Here is a 21,450-nt window from a genome sequence, read left to right on the forward strand (position 1 = left end):
CGTAGAAAAAACCGCCAAGAAGCTCCTTCAGCAGAGCGCCGCGGTTGGGAGTCACGTGGCTGCTTCTGATCAGTGATCACTGATGATGGGGCCAAAATTCAAGCAGCACGAGCTCAAAACACCTCTCGGCTGCATCTTCAAGTCTCGGGACCGGCCAACAACCCGAGGCATCGGCACCCACAATGACAGATTCCATCATCTGCAGCAAGGGTATGTTTGGTTCCACCAAGTACAAAATATGCACTCCAGACGCGCATCTCATCAGCCAAGCCACTGCTGGTTGTAACTTGTCAGGTAAGTCGATTCCCGAGTCTGACCGGTCACTGCATCTCTTGGCAATTTGGCCTCGACCTTGGCTTAAGCTAATGGCTGGTGCCACACAGTCGAGACTCGACATGATTCTGATTGCGAGCCCACTTAGTCTGGGGAAACACAGACGGTACGGTCAACGTCAAGTCGAAACTTTGTGCAGTGTACCAGCCGGATGTCGCCCGTGTTACGCAGCGTGAGCTTCGCCATGCAAACCATCTATAGCATATTCGCGACACAAATATGCGCAAATGCATTTGTTTTTGCGGCGGGGGCCTAGACACCGCCATTTTCATTCATTGTGGTTGGAAGCGAGGCTGAGACGATGCTGTTGGGAGGCGGGAAGCCAGAAATGAAGCAACGCCAAAGACACCGCTAAGCCCATGAAAGGGGACGACCAACCTGATGACAAAATGCGCAATGAATCCAAATGAGGTTCAATCAGTCCTCCCCTCCACCATCATGACTTTGGACCTTCAACGAAGCCTCATCTCGAATTCCACTGGCGGCACTATAGTATTCAGCAGCACTCTTCTCACGCTCTTGCCCACACGAGCTCAGCATCATGGTTCAGAAAGTCGCGAGCCAACGTTTACTTCAACGTCTTTGCTACAAACCATCTCCCTGGGCGCGTATGGGGCCTTTAGCTAACGATTCCATCGTCACAAGCTGGCGCTCCACCTTTTTCTTTCCCTCCTCAAATGGTCAGGAGAAGCGGAACGGAACGCATCAAATCATCGCGGCTCTCTGTGGTTTTCCGGATCTAGATGTATTTTCTATGTCGAAAGCACCACTTGAATGGCAGCTCCAGCGCGTAAGTTGTTTCCAATGTCCATGTGTCCGAGAGTCCGGCGGTGACGTCGCGAAAGACTTTAGGAACGGCCACATCGGAAACTTGCATCAACTCACGAGGCGTCGAGTCGAACCGGTGAAGCTTATCGATCGCCTCTTGGGTCCTACGGCCACCATGCCTGGCTACTACTTCCAAGCACACTTCCCTGAACCCAAAAAGTATTTACTTCTGGTATTTACTGCCATTTATACCCAAGGCACAGCGAGAACAGACAAACCAGATTGCAAAAGAGAGCAGAACAAACATGCTGGCCAGTTGCAAAGCTATTTTGGTAACACCAATCTGGTCCTCGTTCGGCTGAGATCGGAATCCTTCATTATGGGAGGGCGTCTGGCACTCTGCTCTGCCGGTCTCCCACGTGCGAATGTGGTCCTCCCATCATGTGACTCGGCATCTTGACGAAGCACGCTTGGTAGTAGTTGGCGCGTAGTGCTATCACCGGATCACCAAGGGAGCCAAGGAATGGCCGGAAGCAATTGACCATAGGACTTCCGACGAGTAATGATGTTGTGGAGTGTCGCGATATCTCAAGCAGTCTCATTGCAGCTGGGTGGCATGCCTATCACAGTACGCCAAGAAGCCCGATAGATAACTGGACCCCATATGTCCCAGCTAGTACCTGTCTTCCAGTTGGGATCACTTCCACAGATGTCGAAGATTGACCTCGTGGACCGTTGTGGCGGCAAGACGACCCTAGGACTTTTTGGGCTATCTTGCGGCGCGACGCATTGAATTGCAGCAACTCCTCGTGTATCTACGGGACGAAGATGACATAGGTAGTTCACTTGTCTCGATCATGCCTTTCATATTGGTCGACTTATTGTCCACTCACGTGTTCTGGCGTGGAAGTGTTGGAATAGATGAGGGGAACATGAAAGTATTCAAGTGCTGTTGACGCTGGCAGAGATTTGATGAAGAAACCACGTTGAGCAAGTAAAGATATAAGAGTCGCCACCGTCGGTCGGCTCCGAATGTCTGGGAATTCTACATTGTGCGTGCCAGTTTTCCATGGGTGAAGTGTTTCGACCTCAACTGTTGGTAAACATGAAGACTTGACGCAGTGCAAGAAGCTTGGCGTGGTGTCAAGACAAGAAAGGAGGTGTGTATATAAAAACGCATGCACAACATATGCGCCTTACCTCGTCCAGAGCCTTCCTGCAGCCGGAAGGCCTTACAACATGACCACGTCGTCGCGAATGTGGAGTCCGGGGATCTGAATCCGGGACTGTGTTTGTCCTGCAGGCGATCATGTCACGATACATGCAGGTTCCAGGCTCGGTGCTACATGAACAGAGATCTGAACCATGAATTACAAGAGCGTGTGCGGCTTAAACATGCAGGCTGTGTGAGAGTGAGTTGGCTTTCCCCATTCAGGCACATCTCCCGGTACGATATTAATTCCTCGCTCGACCCAGATACATGGCGTTTCAATATTATACACTCTTTGCCGAATACTCCGGTTTTATGGCTACTTGAATCCACGGCATTTGTCAATTACATATGGACAATGTCTATTGTACTTGGGTACTAGAGCTCTGCTGCGCGACTTTATAAAGAGTGGCCTAGAGCCGCTCATTCTACTTCCCAAGTAGATGACCATTCAATTCGATCGAAAGAACAGACCTGGTATCGATCATCGGTTCGCAAATCCGCTCCCCGCGGAGGAAGCTCTGAATCAGACCAGGATGAGAGTGGAGGAAAGTGACGAGGCACGGAGGACGGTCATGACTTCTCTGCAACATCTGGCTTTATCCCCCGAGGACACTCATGAAACTATCCAAAGGATTGGATACATGGGCGCAATCAAGAAAGCTGGTAAAGGCATACTTGTTGCCAACCACATTACTCACAATTTCTCTGAGATAGTTGCTGCCGGCCGATCGCACTAGGGAGTGCCAGTCAGGGATAGAACATCATTCTGTCTTCTCGCTTACCCTTGCACTTTGGAGTAGCTACACCTCCTTTTCAGGTTCTGTCAGCCTTTTTGGAGACCAATGGGCACAAAAGCTTGACCGACGAGTCGCATCCGCCGTCTGGCATGGCTGTCCAAACAACCGATATTCTCAGTGTCTTGCCCTCCAAGCACCCTGAAGACCTTGATAGCTTCCACGGTTCTACGGTGTTGCGCCGTACATCATACCTGACATGGCTCTCGATAAGTCCTGTTCCTGACGAAGCTGCCGACTGGCCTGTCGAAAAGCCCTTGACCTCAATGTGGTGGCGTAGGTCACCAGTATGCTCAAGACAGACAAGTTTACAAATCTCTCCATGCCAGGACTCCTTATCCTAAAGGGTACGTCGTATCCAATTGAGAGAGCGTTGTCAACGCCCGTCGTTCGGGACATGGCACGCCACTTTCCGTGGCCCTGAGCACAAGTGTAAAGTCAGACTCGCAATGCGACAGTATGATGCAGCTGTGACTGACCTTGTGCTCTACTCCTTTCACGGCAGGCATGCATAAGAATGTTTGTTTTAAATGGTCAACATGCCAATACCTCTGCCTGTCAGTGATTGGTTGGCTACCAAACGCGTCAACGGTGTGGTTGACCTGGCGTGCAACCACGCTCCTGACACGGGCGGCGCAGCCATTTGACTCGATTTTCGTCTCGTCCCGCAGAGTCAAAATCCTTTGGGCCTTTTTGAACGCGTCGTATCCGCTCGGCCATGTTTCCGATGAGCTCAGCTCTCAGGAACACGTCTCCCAGCGGACACCAAAGGGTGGTCGGCTTCGCCGACGTCGAACAAAAAACCTTGGTCCACGAATTCAGACTTGTCGGGTCTTTCAATGACGCCAGCCGGTAGGACTCGGACATGCATGTGGCGGAGAGGGTCCTCTTGAACAGCTTCACAGGTCTGGGCTCCTCTACTGGCCCTTGAAGGTGCCAGTCAAACGTCAACTCTGCTTCACATCAGTTACCTTTAGGTGTTCACCAATGTGGCGGCACACGTGGGTGGCTGCTGGAGCGAAATGTGAACGGTGGGTCGACATTGTACATTGACAGTCGAAGCGTTTGCAGACATCGCATGAGTCGTCTCATTGCTACATCAAGTGGCGCTGGGCTTGAAAGAAGTCACCAGACGTCTTTGCGTCTGCATCTGGCCCCGAATTTGCCGGGATTTGCAACTCTTGATGGCAACTAGGCAAGGCAAGCACCCCCGTCACCTCCAGCTCATCTATCACCGGCATTGCTCATATTTTGTAGATGAACTGGCCTTCGTCGGCTCGTCACTAGACTCTTGTACAATTCCTCAGACCGCCGTCGCTCACAATCTCGCCGACGAATTCGACTCGACCAAACTAAAGCACGCGTACGTCAGCTGCGAATCTTTTATTCGTCGTCCATAAATCGACATGGGCAAACGGTCCGCTCACAATGTGGCATCCCCCTGTCAATTTTATTACCCTCCATTGTAAGTAGACGTGAGAAGTGCCGAGGCCCGAGATGCTTGCTCAGCATCAAGAAACAGCTGGTGCTAATCGCTTCAGATGCCTGGATACTGTCTATGGGGCTTTTATCATTCCCCGTCCTATACACATATGGCAACCTGGCAGCCATTGATGCTTACTTTTTCGGAGCGAGCGCATCCACTGAGTCCGGACTAAACACGTAGGTTTTCCTCGGCGGGCGTGAGATGAGATGGCTGTAAGAAGATGAAGTATGAGTTGCATTAACACGGCATCTGCAGCGTCGACGTTAAGAATCTAGCGCTCTACCAACAATTGTACCTGTATTTCATTCCCATACTTACAAACATGTGCTTTATCAACATTGTCGTCGTCGTAGTCCGCCTCCATTGGTTCAATCAGCACCTTGACAGGTTCGGTAAGCTTCTAGCTTTGCCAGGGGTAGCCGGTCTCCCTGTGAGACGGACGGCTCTCCATCCCTATATGCTGAGAGGCTCTGACGGGCTAATTCTTTCCCTTGCTGCACAGGTCCTGCATTGATCCGCGTTAAAAGGCGCAAATCTGGTAATGGGGGGGTGCATTCGGATCCTGAAGTTGCTGAACCTACCCAAGCCTCATCATCCACGGCTTCAGCTGCGCTGTCTAATATTCCTAGTCATGTAGGCGATCAGCTCGGCAACCAAAGAACGAACCAGCCTTCTGCCAATGACAATGACGACGGCATCGGCGAGATTCGACCGGAGCGGGAAACACACAACCATGCCCTTGAGTTGTCGTTGGAACCGACTGAGAAGCCAACCCAGCACATTGCCTTCCATCCATCAGTGTGGGACAAGCCTACGAATTCCAGGAGAGATAGTACACTGTATATCCCTGGCCCGCGTGAACGAGACAGAGGTTTGTTAGATGACCCCAAACATGGCCGTGGATATTCATGCTCACTTCTGCCCCTCCTTCCAGGAGATCCGATTGTTGAATTGAGAAATCGAAGACCCAGTGGTTAGCTCACGACGCCCTAGATAGCATCACTACCCAATACATTACGTACTTACCAAACCCACAGACGCCGATTCGACACCCACACGTCGCTCCAGCGATGCAGATGCAGAAGATTCCCAACGCCGCTTGACAAGAGCCAGGTCATTTGACAGGGCTGCCAGTGCAGCTGGATCCATTTTCATTATTGGAAGGACCCCAACCGTTCCGCAACTCTCCAGAGCCGCAACATTACATCGAGCAGCAGCCGACCAAATGCCCTATCTCTCCAGGAGAGCAACCATCGGACGGAATTCACGCTTTCATAATCTGACAAGCCGAGACCGCCAAGAATTGGGAGGAATCGAGTACAGAAGCTTGCAACTCTTGCTCAAAGTTGTCGTCGTCTACTTCTTTGGCATGCATATATTCGGAGCCATCGGCCTCGTTGGCTGGATTCTGCACGCCAATCCCAAGTACGACGCCTACCTGCAGCAATGTGGCCAAAACAGCATCTGGTGGGCATTCTACACCGCCCAGAGCATGATGGACAATCTTGGATTCACACTCACTCCCGACTCCATGATATCCTTTCGCGAGGCAGAGTGGCCGCTGTTCCTCTCGACCTTCCTGACCTTGGCAGGAAATACCCTGTACCCCGTTTTTCTCCGGCTCGTCCTCTGGACCATGTCCAAGACGGTGTCCCAAAAATCAGCCACGCAAGAATCTCTACAATTCCTACTCAACCACCCGCGACGTTGCTACACGCTGCTCTTTCCACGGGGCACCACTTGGGCCCTTTTCGGCATCATCTTCATCCTCAACTTTATGGACGCATTCTTCATTCTGATTCTGGACCTGAATAACGCCGAAGTCGCGTCCCTGCCTCCGGGCCCTCGCGTCATGGCTGCCATTTTCCAAGCCGGATCGTCACGGCACACGGGCGCTTCCGTGTTCAACCTCGCCAATGTCAGCCCCGCCGTCCAATTCAGTCTCCTCATCATGATGTACATCTCCGCCTTCCCCATCGCGCTGAGCATCCGCGCCTCCAATACCTACGAGGAAAAGTCATTGGGAATCTACCAGGTAGACACGGAGGAGGATCTCGACGAAAACAGCGGGCGGTCCTACCTCGTTCGCCATCTGCAGTCACAGCTGAGCTTTGACTTGTGGTACATCTTCTTGGGGATTTTTGTTCTGAGTATTTCGGAAGCCGGCAAGATTGAGCATCTAGCACAGCCTGTATGGTCATTTATTCCTTCCTTCTCTTCGCATCGCTCTTGCTTGTGCTAACCGTGTCAGTCGTTTGGGTTGTTCCCCATTTTCTTTGAGGCAGTTTCCGCGTAGTAAGTTGCAACAGCGTACCCACGGGCGACAAGTAACCCTTGAGTTTTTCCTTTTTTTGTAAAAAATTTTTGGTGGAAGCAAACTAATGCTCTTTTCATTTCTCTAGCGGCAACGTTGGACTGAGCTTAGGATACCCCGGCATCAACGCGTCGCTGTCGACTGAATTCTCGACGTTTGGCAAACTTGTCATTTGTGCCATGATGATACGGGGGAGGCATCGGGGGTTGCCGTACACGTTGGATAGAGCTATTATGCTTCCGGATGAGCATCTCATCGGGGCTGCTACTCGTGAACGGATTACGCGCGAGGATGAATAGCGGATGCGGAGATGGTCCTGGTATGACTTGACGTGAGCGTTGCGTCGAAAGGGCGTCAGGCGATTAGCACCCGGCCAGCGCTCGCCTTTATCCTTGGTCCAAATAATTTAATAGAGGGCCCAGGTCCTCGTATAAAAGAGGTACCTTGCAATGGCGGCAAGCATACTGGAGCGTGCCGCTCAGAACTACAGCTGGGCTGACTGCTCCATTTCGTCTTATCGGGGACGGCAGCTATCCGTGGGGCCAACAAGCTCAAATAGCCTGGTTCTTCAATAACGGAAATGCTTCCTCAAATTCATCCCGTTGGAATTAAAGCTATTGCCGTGGGCGCAGTTTGGGTGTGTCCAAGCCCATACCCGGATCTGAGCGTCGTCTTTCCATCCTCCTACAGCTCAGATGGGTCATAATTCGCCCTCTCAATGCCTAGCTATCGCGATTCATCTAATAGTCTTAAATAGGATGAGCTGGCAATGCATAGCAGCCGCCCCAACTATTTTCTGCGGTTTAATGCCACTCGCCCACATGCGTTCTCGCCTCGCCACGGCATCGCCAGCTCTCAACTCCATGCTTGTAGTTCTCATTTACCGGCGACTGCAAAATAGTGAAACAACCATGTTAAGTGTGCATACGTCTCTCACGGTATTAAATGGGAGACGATTCCCACCTTGACAGGGCTTCTAACCTCGCGGCACGCACACGGATGAGGGGATGATGGGGATCGTTACGCATCTACAGTGTTGTGTTCCTACCAGAATAATTGATACAATAACGAACATTTAATGTGCACACCTTAGTATAGAAAGAATATCTTCGTTTACTTTTACAGTATTGTAGTTGGATCGATATAGTGTGTAGGGGGAGACGCTCTAAGGAAGCCAGGCTCATACATGCTCAGGTGTTCCTCCTGTACATCTCGAACCAATCCAGATGGCTTGTCGAATTATCAAACCACAAACCCCTTTTCAAATTCCGGCAGCTCGCTTCCCCAGTCGGTCTCCCTCGCACACATACCCCGTAATACGCAACACCCTCACACACGCCAACCCCCATCAACTCCACGCTTCAAACATCACGGCCACGCCTCACTCCCCAACCGTCTCCGCATCCGAGCCCTCTGGACTCTCCGGCCAACTCCCCTCCGGCACAGGCATGACTGCCGACTTGGTCCAAATATGCCTGGCCCCCTCCAAGGTGAAGCCCTCCAGCGCACCGCCCTTCACCGTGAGCGTCGGTTTCGGCGTCCCATCCGGCAGCAACGGCCTGTGCAGCACCCTCACGCCGCACTCGTTGCAAAAATAGCACTCCAGCGTCGTGCCCTTGTCCGAAATGCGCGTCCACACGCCCAGCTTGGACCGCACATCATCGGGCAGAGGCCACATTCCCTTGGCGGGGAAGATGGCAGACGTGCCGAACGCTGAAGAGGATTGCTTGCGGCATTCGGTGCAGTGGCAGACATATTTTGCCAGGGGCTTGGGGCGGGAAGTGCGAAAGGATACGGCGCCGCATTGGCATGTTACTTTTGGGTTGGAGTCGGCCATTGAAGCTCGTGACTTGGTGAGTTGACGACGATGGGTCGCGACAACAGTGATTGTGTGATTTGTGCTGCGTGTAGATGCGTGTGTACTCTTTGGGGAGATTTGTAACTGCTTGGTTTGGAGCCTGGTTAGATTGGTTACATCTGTAAGACTGCCAAGAGGGTTTCATGCCCTTATTTTTCTTGCTTCTTTTTGGCGCATGGTGTGTCGTGATTCACGGCTTTTGAATGATGCTCCGCCAAGTTGGGTGGCCCAGCTTGCTTGTGGCGTGCGCCGCGCGGGGAAGCTTGATATTGCTTCGCACGTCGACAACTTGGCCCTTGCAACTGGTTTGTTCTGCACTTAATATCCTAGGCATTATCATAAAATTATAAGCCATGATAGAGCAAAGAATAGTCGCTCATGTATTCCAAGTCGGCAAGAGCCGTGCTCATCTCCTACACCCGAGGTGACATCTCTCTCGTAGCTACCACTGTTAGAAACAAGGTACTAGTGAGAAATGCTGGCCGTGGGTCTCGGAACTGGTACACTTTCCATCCGAATTACGTCATACTTTCGCATCGCCACCGTTAGCCAGGGGTGAAATTAAAGGTCTCCCGAAATAATAAATGCAAAGGCGGCCAGCAGCCACTTTAGCTTCATGTTACTGCGCGCACAGTAACTTGGCCTGTTATTATTGTGTACGTGACTGCGTCGAACATGCGTCATTGTGCAATCTCGTAGATCACCTTGATTCATTGAATTCAACTATAGTTTTAGCTTTACCCGCAATTAGCAATTTGTTGGGTTGTTGATCGCTCCCTCGAGAAGATTGACACTTGAAGTCTTTGTATCACAACCTTGTGTGTTGGACCGCCCTTGGGCCGATGATTCCTACTGGAACGTTGGAATATTCTTCATATGCTATTGGTATTTATACACTGGTGCTGAAAAGCCTTTTAGTCCTCGGCGTGCTGTGTAGAACAGAAGTTGTGGCACGTACGAAAATCACATGCCTTCCAAGCCCCAGGGTAGCCAACGTGTTCGTGAAGGCAGGCCAATAGCGTTTTGCTCTCAGCTGGCCCAATCCGAACCGGACACTTGAGCTGCCCCACGTCCGACGGTGTGACGTACTACCGAGGGACACGCAACCACCAGGCGCTTTGGCGTTCCTGGCGACGCGACCGCAACTTTGCTCTCAAACTTCGTTACCTATTCTGTATCTCACGATGCCGTCGCAAGGCAGTTTGTCCACCAGCCTGTACGGCAGCCAGTCCATCGGCATAGACGCTCGCTCGCTCACCGACTCACGGCCGGCCAACTATGCCAAACGGGCTGGCATCGCGGCTTCATACCCGTTGCGCGGTATATGGTACTTCCTACGGAACAAGGAGTTTTGGCCCCTCTTCAGTGGGAGACTCCTGCCCCTGTCTCTGATATCATTCTTCGTGTACTTTATCCTCTTCACGTTCGCCTTTTTACCGCAGTTTGCATTCCTCGCCATCTTTCATGGTTGGGGAGCATGGGTCAACGCCGTGGTTCTGACGTTAGGCGAAGGGTTGATCATCATACAGGGTCTTTTTGAAGGGTTCTTTGTCGATGAATGTCGGGTGGACGTTTTTGACGTAAGCTATCGCAACGCGATACTCGGTCTAGAGACTTGCTGGTCAGCTAACGCCCTCATTAGGCAACGTTCATTAAGCTGGGCTTGAAGGACCTCGTTTCGCCTCACCGAATTCTCTTCAATGAAGCACCGAATTCTGTCAAAATGCTTGGAAAACCGACAAGTCCCGCCATATATCAACCCTGGAGCATCATACAGATTGTCGAGTTGGTTGTTTTCTTGCCTCTCAACCTTGTTCCCTATGTTGGCACGCCGGCTTTCATCATCATCACAGGCACCAGACTTGGCAAGCTTTCCCATTATCGGTGGTTTCAGCTCCGCGGGCTTTCAAAGGAAGAACAAAAGAGAGAGATCAAGCTTTTGACCTGGGACTATGTCTGGTTTGGTACTGTCGCAATGATTCTCGAATTGGTCCCCATTCTTTCGTTCTTCTTCCTCCTGACGACAACGACGGGATCAGCGTTGTGGGCCGCAAGAATTGAGGACGAGCGAAAAAGGACGGGTGTCGATTCGCTTATTGTCAATGAGCAAGTTCCAACTGAAGCCCCACCAGAGTATTCTGACCAAATGGCATGATGACATTGATCCCTTTTTTGAACTGCATGCTTGTGCCCGTCTCATTCCACCACACGCACCACACGCCGCGCTCTATTCGATAATCGGGACCTGCATGATTTGCGACCTGCGCTCCGTGGCCACTGTCCTTTCTTTGGTCTCGAGCCTGGCCTGCGACTTCCATGGGGGCTTGCACACATGACTTTCCTCCTTGTCTGTCAACCGTCTGGCACTTCTTGGCGGACCTGGCAGCTGTTCATTGGGAAGTTCAAACTTAAATCTTGGCTCGGCATTTATTGCCGTAATTTCTCAAGCTGTGATAGGACAGCTTCCTTCTGTCAAATCTTGGCTTGTGATAATGGCGTGACAGCTATAGACTAGGCACAACTTGTGGGCTGAGATTGGCCTTATTTCTGTGGTTTCCATGCAGTATTGTGTTCACGGGAAGGAGCTCTGGGTTTTTCTAGCTACGTACTGCGCAGCATTCAAGCTTTGGGCAATATGGAGGATTCCATGGAAGAAAGAACCTTCACACTGGCCCGACAAGTCTATTGATATCCCGTCGCAGCGATCATGTCATCGTGCATTTCCCATCACAAACCCAATTCTAGAAGTCATAATGGACAATGGATAATGTGCTTATTAGACGTACTGTCGAATACATCAAGATTGGCCGTTGGCTTGACTGAGTTTTTCTCTGCGAAAGGGCCTTCCCCGGCGCCTGGCAACTGTTAGCCTGCTCCTTCCTCCGTTGACAGATATCGGCAACACGGCACGAGATGTCGGTCTCAACAGCTCTTGGCTATTCTATGACTTTCCATGGCTTGAAAACCTGATTCTGACCTGCCGTTTGTGCCGTTCCTGAACTCTGCCGCCCTTTTCTGTCTCGACACCTGAATTCCTTTATCCTCTCGACACCATTTCTCTTTCATCCGCCGTTTTGTACTCTCCTCACTACCGCCGACCCTTTTTCTTGATTCTCGTATTCCTGCAGAAATCACTTGTTTGAATCATCAGTTTGGCCGCTGCTTCGTCTTGTTTGAGCATCTTCAATCCGCCGACCGCCATGCGTGCTTCCCTGACTTTCGGGGCCGCGGTGGCCAGCAGTCTTCTGTACCAAGCTGCCGCTCAAGCAACCTATGGGCAAGTTCACCATGTTCTGGCTGCGATACTTGGCTAACTAAACGAAACAGAAATCCTGATGATGGCAATGATACCGAAAACTCTGCTGGCCAAGTCGACTCCCCACAGAGCACAGTCACCGTGTTTGACAATAGTGGCGAAAACTCTAATGGCTTCCCCAACGGGCAATCTTGTCAGATGCAGGGCACAACAACTGTATTTGTTACTGTCTATCCTACTGGTCCTGTCTCCAACGGCAATGAGTCCCCTGCAGCCATCACCGGCACTGACGGAACTCCTGATCACACTGGTTATCGGACCATTCAAGTTTCTCCATTGGACTCTTCCAATGGAAACCGACCAACTGTCCAGGTCTTCACTACCCTGACCATTTCAGATCTCTGGAGTGGTGGCTCTGATTCTGGAAACAATCCCACTTCTGTTGCTTCAGACTTTGGCCATGTCACCAGTGGATCTCTTCCTTCTGATGGTTCATCTCCAAGCTCTGTTACATATGGCAATCCTGCTTCAGCTTCGGACAAAGGTCCCGTTGAAACCGATGATTCTGGAGACAATGGCAGTGCTACTCCAGGCACTGTCACTGTCCAGAATGTTCCACCTAACTCGCCGTACTCGACAGGTAACACTGGCCAAGTGACTGCCAATCCCAATGGTGGTGATGGTGACAACAGAGGCACTGTGGTGCATCCCTCAAACCTGTACACAATTGTCACCGATACTGATGTTGAGTGGGTTACCGGCTCTGATGGAGGCCCAAGTCCCGTTACTGTCATTTCTGAGCACACCATCACTCTTGGCACCGCTGCAACCGAAGCCATTTCCGGATCAGGACCTGCGGTGACTTGCTGGACTGTTACTGGCACTGATGGTAAAGAAACTGTGATTGAATCAACTTTGAACACAAATCAGGTCAATGGCGGTGCACCAACAGTCACCTTTGCTTCTGTTACTGGACCTGATGGCAATATTTCTCCCCAGGCTGTTTCTACCGCTGTCGGCCAGCAAACTCCTGTCACAACCATCACGGCCGGCGGCGCTATTCCTGATTACACAGGGCCAGGAACTGCTAGAACTACAGCCATTACTGTCCTTGGAACCGACGGGACCGCAACTGTTCGTTATTCCACCTGGGTCATCGAAACTGGCCTTGTCACTGTCGCGTCTGCTGCTACATTGCCAACTGGAGTCTCTGTTTCCCCTGGAGCTACTCAAGCGCCATCAAATGATCAGGGCATCACCAGTTGCACTAGCTATACTGTCATTGGACCTGACGGCCGACCAACTGTGATTGAATCTACCTTGGTGGTTCCTGCATCCGTTGTTTTGGCTACCGAATTGCCCCAAAATCTCCCAAACGGTATCTCCGTACAAGCCACAGCTGTTCCTGGATCCCTGATACCTGGTGCAGGGGCGATCACCACTCATTCATCCTACACAGTTATTGGGACAGATGGTAAACTCACAGTTGTCGAAACTAGCTTTCTCATTCCTGGACCTTCCGCCACACCTGTTGCGACGATAGCCCCATCCGGAGTCATCACTGGCGTTCCAGGACAAGTCACTGCCGCTCCAGGCCAGGTTGGCTCTGTCGAGATGGCATCTCAAGGGCTGACTACTTGCCTGACGTACACAGTTCTTGGCACAGATGGCCTTCCTACTGTCCTTGAATCTACAGTTGTGATGCCCAACAGTAATGTGTTGCCGACTGGTACCATCATTGGTCTTCCATCACTCGTTCCCGAGGGCCAAACCAATGGGCTTCCTCAAGGTGTTTCTATCCCCGCTCAAACTGGTTCAGGCTACACGACCTGCATTACTGTTGATGTCCTTGGCCCGAATGGTGTTGCAACCCCCGTCGTGGAAACAATTGTCTTGACAACACAGGAATCGGGACTGCAAGGTGCCACTGTCCTCGCCACCTCACTTAGGTTTCCTTCTGTTGTCCCTCCGGGTTTCAGTGATCTCCATCAAGGGGTCAACCCATCAGAGACTGTTTCTGTAAGCCCAATTACCACTGCTGTTACCGTCACCGTTGTCGGGCCGAATGGAGTCCCTTCACCTGTTGTTCAGACGATTGTTATCACTCCCCAGCCACAGGCGTTGACCTCTGGAGTCACAAACGCTGTGACTATCCCAGAGGCTGCTTCGGCCGTTTCGCCTGCCTTGGAAGAATACGGAACAGGATCCCCGGCCACTCCTACTGTACTCTCCCCACCAGTAGTCAGCTCTGAACTTGGCGGTTTGCCTGTTGGAACAGACGTTGGCGCAAAACCGTCCATTTTCACCATTGTTACTGGCCCAGGTGGTATCCCTGTCCTGTCGGTAGTCACTGCCGTACCCCTGTCTGTCTACAATAGTCCTGGAAATGCCGACAACAAGGGATTGCCTGTTTCTGGTCCTGCACCACAGGGCACGCCCGGCGGATATGGCTGGCAGCCGGCCGGTGCTTCTCCTGCTGGATATGGTGCCTTATCATCTTTGTTCAATCCCCAGGCCAGCCCGATTGCAACCTCTGTCCAAACAAGCACCTGGGTCAATGTCATTCCCGAGCCAACCACAACATATACCATGAAGTTTGCCTTGACTACTCTCACTACTGTTACTGTTCCTTCCAAGGTTTCTGTTGTGAAGCGCGCTGTTCAGCCATTGAAGAAGTATGTAATACCCGAGTGAGTTCTTTCGTCGGAATGGATTTTACTAACTCGCAGACAGGTTTGTCTCCCCCGGCGCTGGCTGGGCCAATTCGACCTCTGCGAGTCTTCCGCCTTTGACTGAGAGTGCAACATTGGTTCCTCCTCCTATGGATCCTACCCCAGCACCATCAACCCCCAGTGTTGCTGCTCTCCCTCCTGCTAATGTAATGTGCCCAGCTGGCGGCAAGGTCGGCAATACTACAGTAAATGTGGGTGATTCAATAGAGCCTCGTTCAACTTCTAGTGCTAATTGTCTACAGTTTGATACATTGAAGCCGGGTCCTCTTTTCAACCCAGCTGGAGACTTCTGGTTCTCAGAGGGATTCCTCGTTGCGCCATTGTCACCTCAATCTGTTCAGGGGTACATGGCCTCATCCGGCGGCCAACTCGTGGAATTTGTCCCGCCTGCTCTGACTAGTCCTGCATCAACGGGGAGCAGTGATACGGCTGAGATTGGTGTTGGGCCCAACTCTCCCAATCCCTGCTTCCGTTTCAACCTGTATAGCGCAAATCTGGGATGTGCCGCTTTGGGTACCGAGCAGTGGTGTGAGTTCGAAGTCTCTGCTTACACTTACAACCAGGCCACCTCAAATGAGATGTCCATTGCATGGTCAGAGGTAAAGCGCGTGCCAGCCTGTCCAAGCTTCCCTAATGCCCCTTGCCCTCTCACCCCAGTCACATTTGATGGATTCCAGAACATCACATCTGTACTTGTCCGCCTTCATGTTGGGCTTGAACTTCGCACCTGGTGGGCTGATGATCTGCAATTTGGCTGGACTGATAACAGCTGCGAAGCTGCCCAGTGTCGCCAAGCAGTTACACCTCAGCCAGTCAAGCGCGAGGTTGTCGAATCTGCCCTTCGACGCGGTGTTTGGCGTTGGACTCCAACAGGTCACGAACGAATGGGAGAGGAGTATGTTTGGGACGCTTTGAACTAATATATAGGAGTGGAAGTGAGGTGGTTACTTACGAATGATTGCTGCGGGATAGATATTTGCTTGTTCATGAGGACAAATCATGTGATGGTAATTTTTGGAAGGCGGCGTAATTGTAGACGGCTGAAAATTCGGGGTAACTGCAAAGAGATTATGGGGACAAGACCGCGTGTATCGTGATAGTATCTTATTATTCAATCAAATGTAAATGTGTCACAAGAACATCTGGCGTGTATTCGGAAGTGAGTCGTATTGAGCGTCGGTTGATAAACTGACTGTCCTGAGGCTCAGGGGAACCACATGCATCTGCGGTTCCGCTCCGGCTAGATGATATAGCCCAGGTCACAATGCTTATCCCAGGGACTACACTCAGCTTCACAAGCTTTCTCTTCTGCAGCAACAAGTGCTGTTTCCAAGTAATCTTCAACCATTTTGTCAATGCACTTATTCTTAGCCCCTGCTCCTAGGACGGTGTGCTTTCAGCTTCCAGGATGGCCAGGGCAGTGCCGGGATAGAAGTTCCTCATGTTTTGAGCAGAACGAAGTGGTGTACCGGGATCAATCCTAGTCCTGAGATATAGATTTGGGGTAGCTCGATAGCCGGGACTGGGCTTCCCGGTGGCATATTTTCTGGATTCTGGAGACGTCAAGGGCCGCGTGAAGTGCCAATTGGACTTGAACTTGCAGCCTGAACAGACGAATCGGTTGCTCGCCCAGTAACTGCCAAACATGAATAAAGACGACTAGAGTTTCCAGTTTACAATGCAATTGCTATTTGTTTTTAGAAGCTAAGCTGTACATGATGCGTTTGCTCGGTCGTCATGGCGAATGTGTGCCGTCACACGGCCACAAGTCGCCTTGTACAGACCGCCTCCTATTTCCCCCTTGAACCCATTCTCGTTACGTGTACATGTCAAAACAAAATATCCCCCGTGTATTAATTCTTCTTCAACCGTGTCGCTAAATCATGCACCGGCTGGGCAGAAATATAGGGCGGAGGCGCCTCCCCAGCCGAAGGACCGGCAGCCGGAGGCACCACGTCGGCCGGAGGCACCACGGCAGCCTCGACGTCCGGCTCGTCCACTGCCCGGACGGGCTCGGAGCGCAAGTCGACCGTCTCGACCTGGTTCGGGCGCGCGCGGTTCCAGGTCCGCGGGGGAGCCTGGTGAGCCGCCATGATGGCCGTGATGCGCTCGTTGCTCGCCGTGTCCTTCTCCTCCTGCCGGAGCAGCTTCAGCTCCCTGCTCACCGCGACAATCTGCCGAATGATGAGGCTAAGGGTGTACATGTAAGATAATCTAAGGAGCAGCAGTCAGCACAACCTCCCCGCGTCCCCGCGTCCCAAAAAATAAGAAAAAACATACATGAGAATAATGGACAGCCAAAAGGTGGTGTTGGGCACGGCGCAGAAATTCGGCGTCAGTCCGCGGCCACTCTCCCCGACTACAAAAATGCGTTGTCAGTAGCAGTCCTCTGCTTCTCTCTCGCAGACCCGCGAGTACTCACAGACAAAGGGGTCCTTGCCGAACGCGATGCCGTGGCAGTCGACGGGCAGGCCGGCCGCCGCCAGGACAGCAACCAGGGGCACCTGCAGCCCCATGCAGAGCAGGTCGAAGAAGATGAAGAAGATGAGGCACCCGCGCCGCCGGTAGCCGGCCAGGCGCGTGCCGAAGCACTGCTGCATGCCGGTGAGAATCAAGGTCAGGCCCGCCTGGCGGTTGCGTTGGGTTAGCAGACAATTCCTGAATTTCCGGGGCGTGTACTATCTCGGGCCCAGACTCACCACCGCAATGGCCATGGTGACGCTGCCCCCCAGCCCGGCGTCGTTGGAGATGAGCACGGCGAGCAGGAACGCGCTGATGCCGATGATGGTCACGTTGAGGACGTACTGGCCGATTCGTAGCCAGCGAAGGCGCCGGACGAGCGGCCACCTGCCTTTTTCCCGAAAGATGGCCATGTCGTTTTGCCCGTCTGCCAGACGTGTAGTCGCACGAGACGAGGGGACAAGTTGTACGGGAAGGGGAAAAAAAAAGGATATGGAGATTGGGATTGGGATTGGGGGGGGGGGATTATGCTCTCGGTGACTAGTGACTAGTTTTCAGGAACCGCAGGGATCCTGACGTCCCTCGTGTCTGCCGTTTCACGCCGTGCCGTAGCAGCCCTACATACACACGATGCGGCTGTGCCCTGTGGATGCGATCGGGGGTGGTCAACTTGGGAGGGCGGCCTCGCCCTCCGACTGGGCGGTGCTTTTCGACGGCGGGCCAACGCCCAGGGGAACCCGTCTGGAAGTTTCCTATTTCGACTAGAGATAGGGATCGCGGTGGGGCGAATGCGAGTGGTGAAGATGCAAGAATGCTTCGAAGTTGGGACGGACAAGGCTTGGTGTAGGCTCGTGGCGTGAGGAATGCGAGGCGGTTGAAATGGGGGTGTTTTGCCCGTGAAGCCGGTGGTTGTCCAAGGAAGAAGGGCCATAAGTGCCTACATGTGTCGGTACTCCGTACATGTAGGTATATAAAGCTACCGTCTGTATATCCATCCATCCATGGCCGCTGCCCGACGTGCATTTCGCATTAATCACTGATGCCCCCCTCGCCACGACTCGTTGCGTCTCGGGTGCAGCGACAGAACCTCGCTGCCATCATGACAACTGCGAAAAGTGTCCTCTGTTCGCATCGAGGGGCCATGACTCGCGCGCCCCGAGTTATTATTAGTGCCGCGATGGGCGTCGAGTTTCAACCGCCGGACAAAATGTCCCCGCTGCTGATGCGACCGTGAAATCTCCTCGGCTTTAACCTCGATCATCTCGTGGGTCTCTCGGAACGCGGCAATAGACTATGCATCCGATTCACTCAAGGATATTCCGCCATTCGTGACACTGTAGTGGTACCGTGCCTGTCGCAGCTGTAGATTGGCGCCGTTTTGCAGCGCCGCATCAAGTTTAGGAACGGCGAGGAAGGACAGAGTGTTGAAGCCTGCCATGTGGTAAACTATTCAAAGTCGATGGCTGTGCCCAGACGAACGGCGTTGACGTCGTAGTATACTACTTATACGATATATAGGTGTACATTCAAATCTTTGAACGCAAAGGCGCCATGCCATGTCCATCATCCCTGCCATTCGTCAGTATCAGCCTGTGGAGATGCCAAACTAGACAGTAGATTGTTGTATCCATGGGACCACGACATGTCGAGTATACTCCATGTCGGCTGTTTATACAACAGTGCAGATCCAAGTCTCCTAGCGTATATATATGTATATGTAGCAACATTGAACCCACCCCGTGCTCTACCATCCCTCAACTTCGTCGCCGTCAAGCTCGGAGCATACAGCCCCGACCAGCATATCGTCAAACACGTCATCCAAGCCAGAACGTCAAAGTTTCTCCCACGGTCCACATTCAACTGCATCCCGTCCACCGTGACGCGCTTCATCCTCGTCTGTCGTGTGCCCTGCGACGAGCCGTCTGCGGCAGGGTTTGTCATGTCGCCCACGGGCATCATGTCGAGGCGGCATTGGAAGGGGGAGCCCCTGACGGCGAATACGCGCGGCATGGCGATTGCGATGCCGCCACGGGTGGATGATGCTTGTTGGGCCATCACATCGCAAGTTGGGCGGTATTGTCTTTTTCAGACTCTTGTATTTTATATAGACGCGCGGATTGTGTCATTATGCAGGAATCCATCGGAGCTGCGACCTGCTGTTGATGTCCAAGGGCACGCGGGCCCTCTTGGTTCACGCAAACCCGCGAAATACGACGAGCCGCCTCAAGCGGGAGGCGTCACGGAACGCCCATGGAGCGGCTGGCAAGTTCGGCTGCCATCTAGGCCCTTCATGCATGCGACAGGATGGGCGTCGAAGGGCTCTAGCACGTCGTGGACAAGTGCACGTGGGCGAGAGCGGCAACGAGGCCATTGGCATTGGTATAGGAACCGGCGCCCGGTATGGTATCATGAACAGTTCGTTGGGCCCCCATGGCTGGACCAGTCGTGCCTACTAGTACAGAACAGGTGCGGACGCAGCACAAGTGACTGCGTGTGCGTGCGTAGCGAAAGCGACAATGAAACCAAAAACAAATATGAGCCTATATTACCATGTTGCGCTTGTCTGCCGTCAGAAACTGAACTCGCTAGTGGGTACAGCAGAATAAAGCAGAAGCACCCGACGCAGAGTGATACAAAACCCCCATTCTTGCCCACGACGATGTGTTGAAAAAGGGTGAGGAGGGTCGATAAGGCCAAGAGTTGAAGAGGGATCCCCCTCCGAAAATAAAAACACCGTCTTTTGCCTTGCTGAAAAAACAGAGAGTGGCAAGGAAATACATAAAATGGAGGGCAGAGGTAAAGAATTGCAAAGAATTACAAAATACAAAAAAAAACAAGACGCAGGCCCTCAGCGGGCATTGACGTTGATTAGGCTGAGAAACTCGTTGCGCGTCTTGTCCCTCCGCTCGAAGCAGCCGAGCATGCAGCTCGTGACGGTGGTGCTGCTCGTCTTTTGCACGCCGCGCATCACCATGCACAGGTGGCTCGACTCCATGACGACGGCGACGCCCTGGGGCCGCAGGACCTCGAATATGGCGTTGGCCACCTCCTTGGTGAGGCGCTCCTGGATCTGCAGGCGGCGCGCAAACATCTCGGCGATGCGGGGCAGCTTGGAGATGCCGATGACGGCGTTGTTCGGGATGTAGCCAATGTGCATCTTGCCCGTAAAGGGCACCAGGTGGTGCTCGCAGACCGAGTAGACGTCGACGTCCTTGACAATGACCATCTCGGAGTGGCCCTCCTGGAAGATGGCGCCGTTGACAATGTCGAGCACGTTTTGCTCGTAGCCGCGCGTAAAGTACAGCATGGCCTTGGCGTAGCGCTCCGGCGTGGCCAGGAGGCCCTCGCGGTCCGCGTTCTCGCCCACGCACTCGAGGATGGTGCGGACGGCTCCCTTGATGCGGTCGAGCCGCGCCGCCGCCGCCTCGGGGTCCTCCTCCAGGCGGTCGCGGGCGCCCACGCTGGGCCGGCTCAGCCCGTCAAAGTCGATGACGGGGCTCTCCAGGCGCGCCAGGGACCGCGACCGCGAGGCGTCTCGCTTGCCGCCGCTGCTGTTGGCCTCGTCGTCGTCTGCTGCTGTCTCTGCTGTTGGCCTCGTCGTCGTCTGCTGCTGTCTGGCGGCGCTTCTCGCTCTTATCGCGCTTCTCCCGCTTCTGGCGCTTGGTCCTGGGCTCAGGCTCGTCGCGGCGGGCGCGGGGCGGGTTGTGGGGGCCGTTTGCCAGCTTGGCCATGGCCTCGTCGTCCTTGTCACCTCTTTCGCGCTTCCCGCTGCCGTTGCTGCTGCCGCTGCCGCTGCCGCCGCCGCCATTACCGTTCTTGCTTTTGCGCCTCTTTCCTTTTCCTTCTCCACCCGCAGATGCAGATGAGATGGGCGTGTCTCGGCCGTCGGTGGGTTCTGATTGGGGCATTGTGGGAGGATTGGCAGGTTGCGCGGTTTCAAGGTGGCCTGGTCTGGTCTTTGAGGCTGGAGTGGCCAGAGTGCCAACAGAGGGCCTAGACGGTGCTTGCGGGAGCAGTGTAAGCTCCTACTGTTTGCCGGATCGCATGGACTGGATGGGCCGAGATGCAATGCAGGAGTGTGAAGATGCAAAGAATGGAAAATTTTGAGGCGCTTCAAGATTCAACGTTCCCAGATGTCGGTGCGATAAAAGTTCCGGAGCGGATCAATTGGCGGGGGTTCGCAATGTCTAGCGGGGGTTCGCAATCTTTGCCGGCAGCCTCCGCTGTGAGCATCCG

The 21,450-nt window shown here is 53.1% G+C and overlaps 6 protein-coding genes across 6 annotated transcripts; 3 read left to right on the forward strand and 3 right to left on the reverse strand.

Moving 5' to 3' along the window:
• Window positions 1–4,536: 4,536 nt before the first annotated feature.
• On the forward strand, window positions 4,537–7,207 carry MAA_09926 (Potassium transport protein, high-affinity; the record flags this gene model as incomplete). The annotated part of the gene is made up of 7 exons (XM_007827924.2): window positions 4,537–4,573; window positions 4,650–4,770; window positions 4,850–4,986; window positions 5,097–5,465; window positions 5,632–6,785; window positions 6,846–6,889; window positions 6,997–7,207. The coding sequence occupies 7 exons, from the start codon at window positions 4,537–4,539 to the stop codon at window positions 7,205–7,207; spliced, it is 2,073 nt and encodes a 690-aa protein (XP_007826115.2).
• Window positions 7,208–8,289: 1,082 nt separating this feature from the next.
• On the reverse strand, window positions 8,290–8,745 carry MAA_11640 (uncharacterized protein; the record flags this gene model as incomplete). Its single annotated transcript, XM_011412555.1, has 1 exon — window positions 8,290–8,745. The coding sequence occupies one exon, from the start codon at window positions 8,743–8,745 to the stop codon at window positions 8,290–8,292; it is 456 nt and encodes a 151-aa protein (XP_011410857.1).
• Window positions 8,746–9,950: 1,205 nt separating this feature from the next.
• Window positions 9,951–10,921, forward strand: MAA_11641 (uncharacterized protein; the record flags this gene model as incomplete). Its single annotated transcript, XM_011412556.1, has 2 exons — window positions 9,951–10,346; window positions 10,409–10,921. 2 exons carry the CDS (start codon window positions 9,951–9,953, stop codon window positions 10,919–10,921), a joined length of 909 nt encoding a protein of 302 aa, XP_011410858.1.
• A 1,045-nt stretch (window positions 10,922–11,966) lies between these two features.
• Window positions 11,967–15,674, forward strand: MAA_09927 (uncharacterized protein; the record flags this gene model as incomplete). Its single annotated transcript, XM_007827925.1, has 4 exons — window positions 11,967–12,013; window positions 12,094–14,697; window positions 14,756–14,945; window positions 14,997–15,674. The coding sequence occupies 4 exons, from the start codon at window positions 11,967–11,969 to the stop codon at window positions 15,672–15,674; spliced, it is 3,519 nt and encodes a 1,172-aa protein (XP_007826116.1).
• Window positions 15,675–16,607: 933 nt separating this feature from the next.
• On the reverse strand, window positions 16,608–17,627 carry MAA_09928 (uncharacterized protein; the record flags this gene model as incomplete). The annotated part of the gene is made up of 4 exons (XM_007827926.1): window positions 16,608–16,968; window positions 17,035–17,113; window positions 17,177–17,381; window positions 17,454–17,627. 4 exons carry the CDS (start codon window positions 17,625–17,627, stop codon window positions 16,608–16,610), a joined length of 819 nt encoding a protein of 272 aa, XP_007826117.1.
• Window positions 17,628–20,062: 2,435 nt separating this feature from the next.
• MAA_09929 (uncharacterized protein) lies at window positions 20,063–21,122 on the reverse strand (the record flags this gene model as incomplete). Its single annotated transcript, XM_007827927.1, has 2 exons — window positions 20,063–20,608; window positions 20,739–21,122. 2 exons carry the CDS (start codon window positions 21,120–21,122, stop codon window positions 20,063–20,065), a joined length of 930 nt encoding a protein of 309 aa, XP_007826118.1.
• Window positions 21,123–21,450: the final 328 nt, after the last annotated feature.

The sequence above is a fragment of the Metarhizium robertsii genome (genome assembly GCF_000187425.2).
Source record: "Metarhizium robertsii ARSEF 23 chromosome Unknown MAA_Scf_11, whole genome shotgun sequence".
NCBI lineage: Eukaryota > Fungi > Ascomycota > Sordariomycetes > Hypocreales > Clavicipitaceae > Metarhizium > Metarhizium robertsii.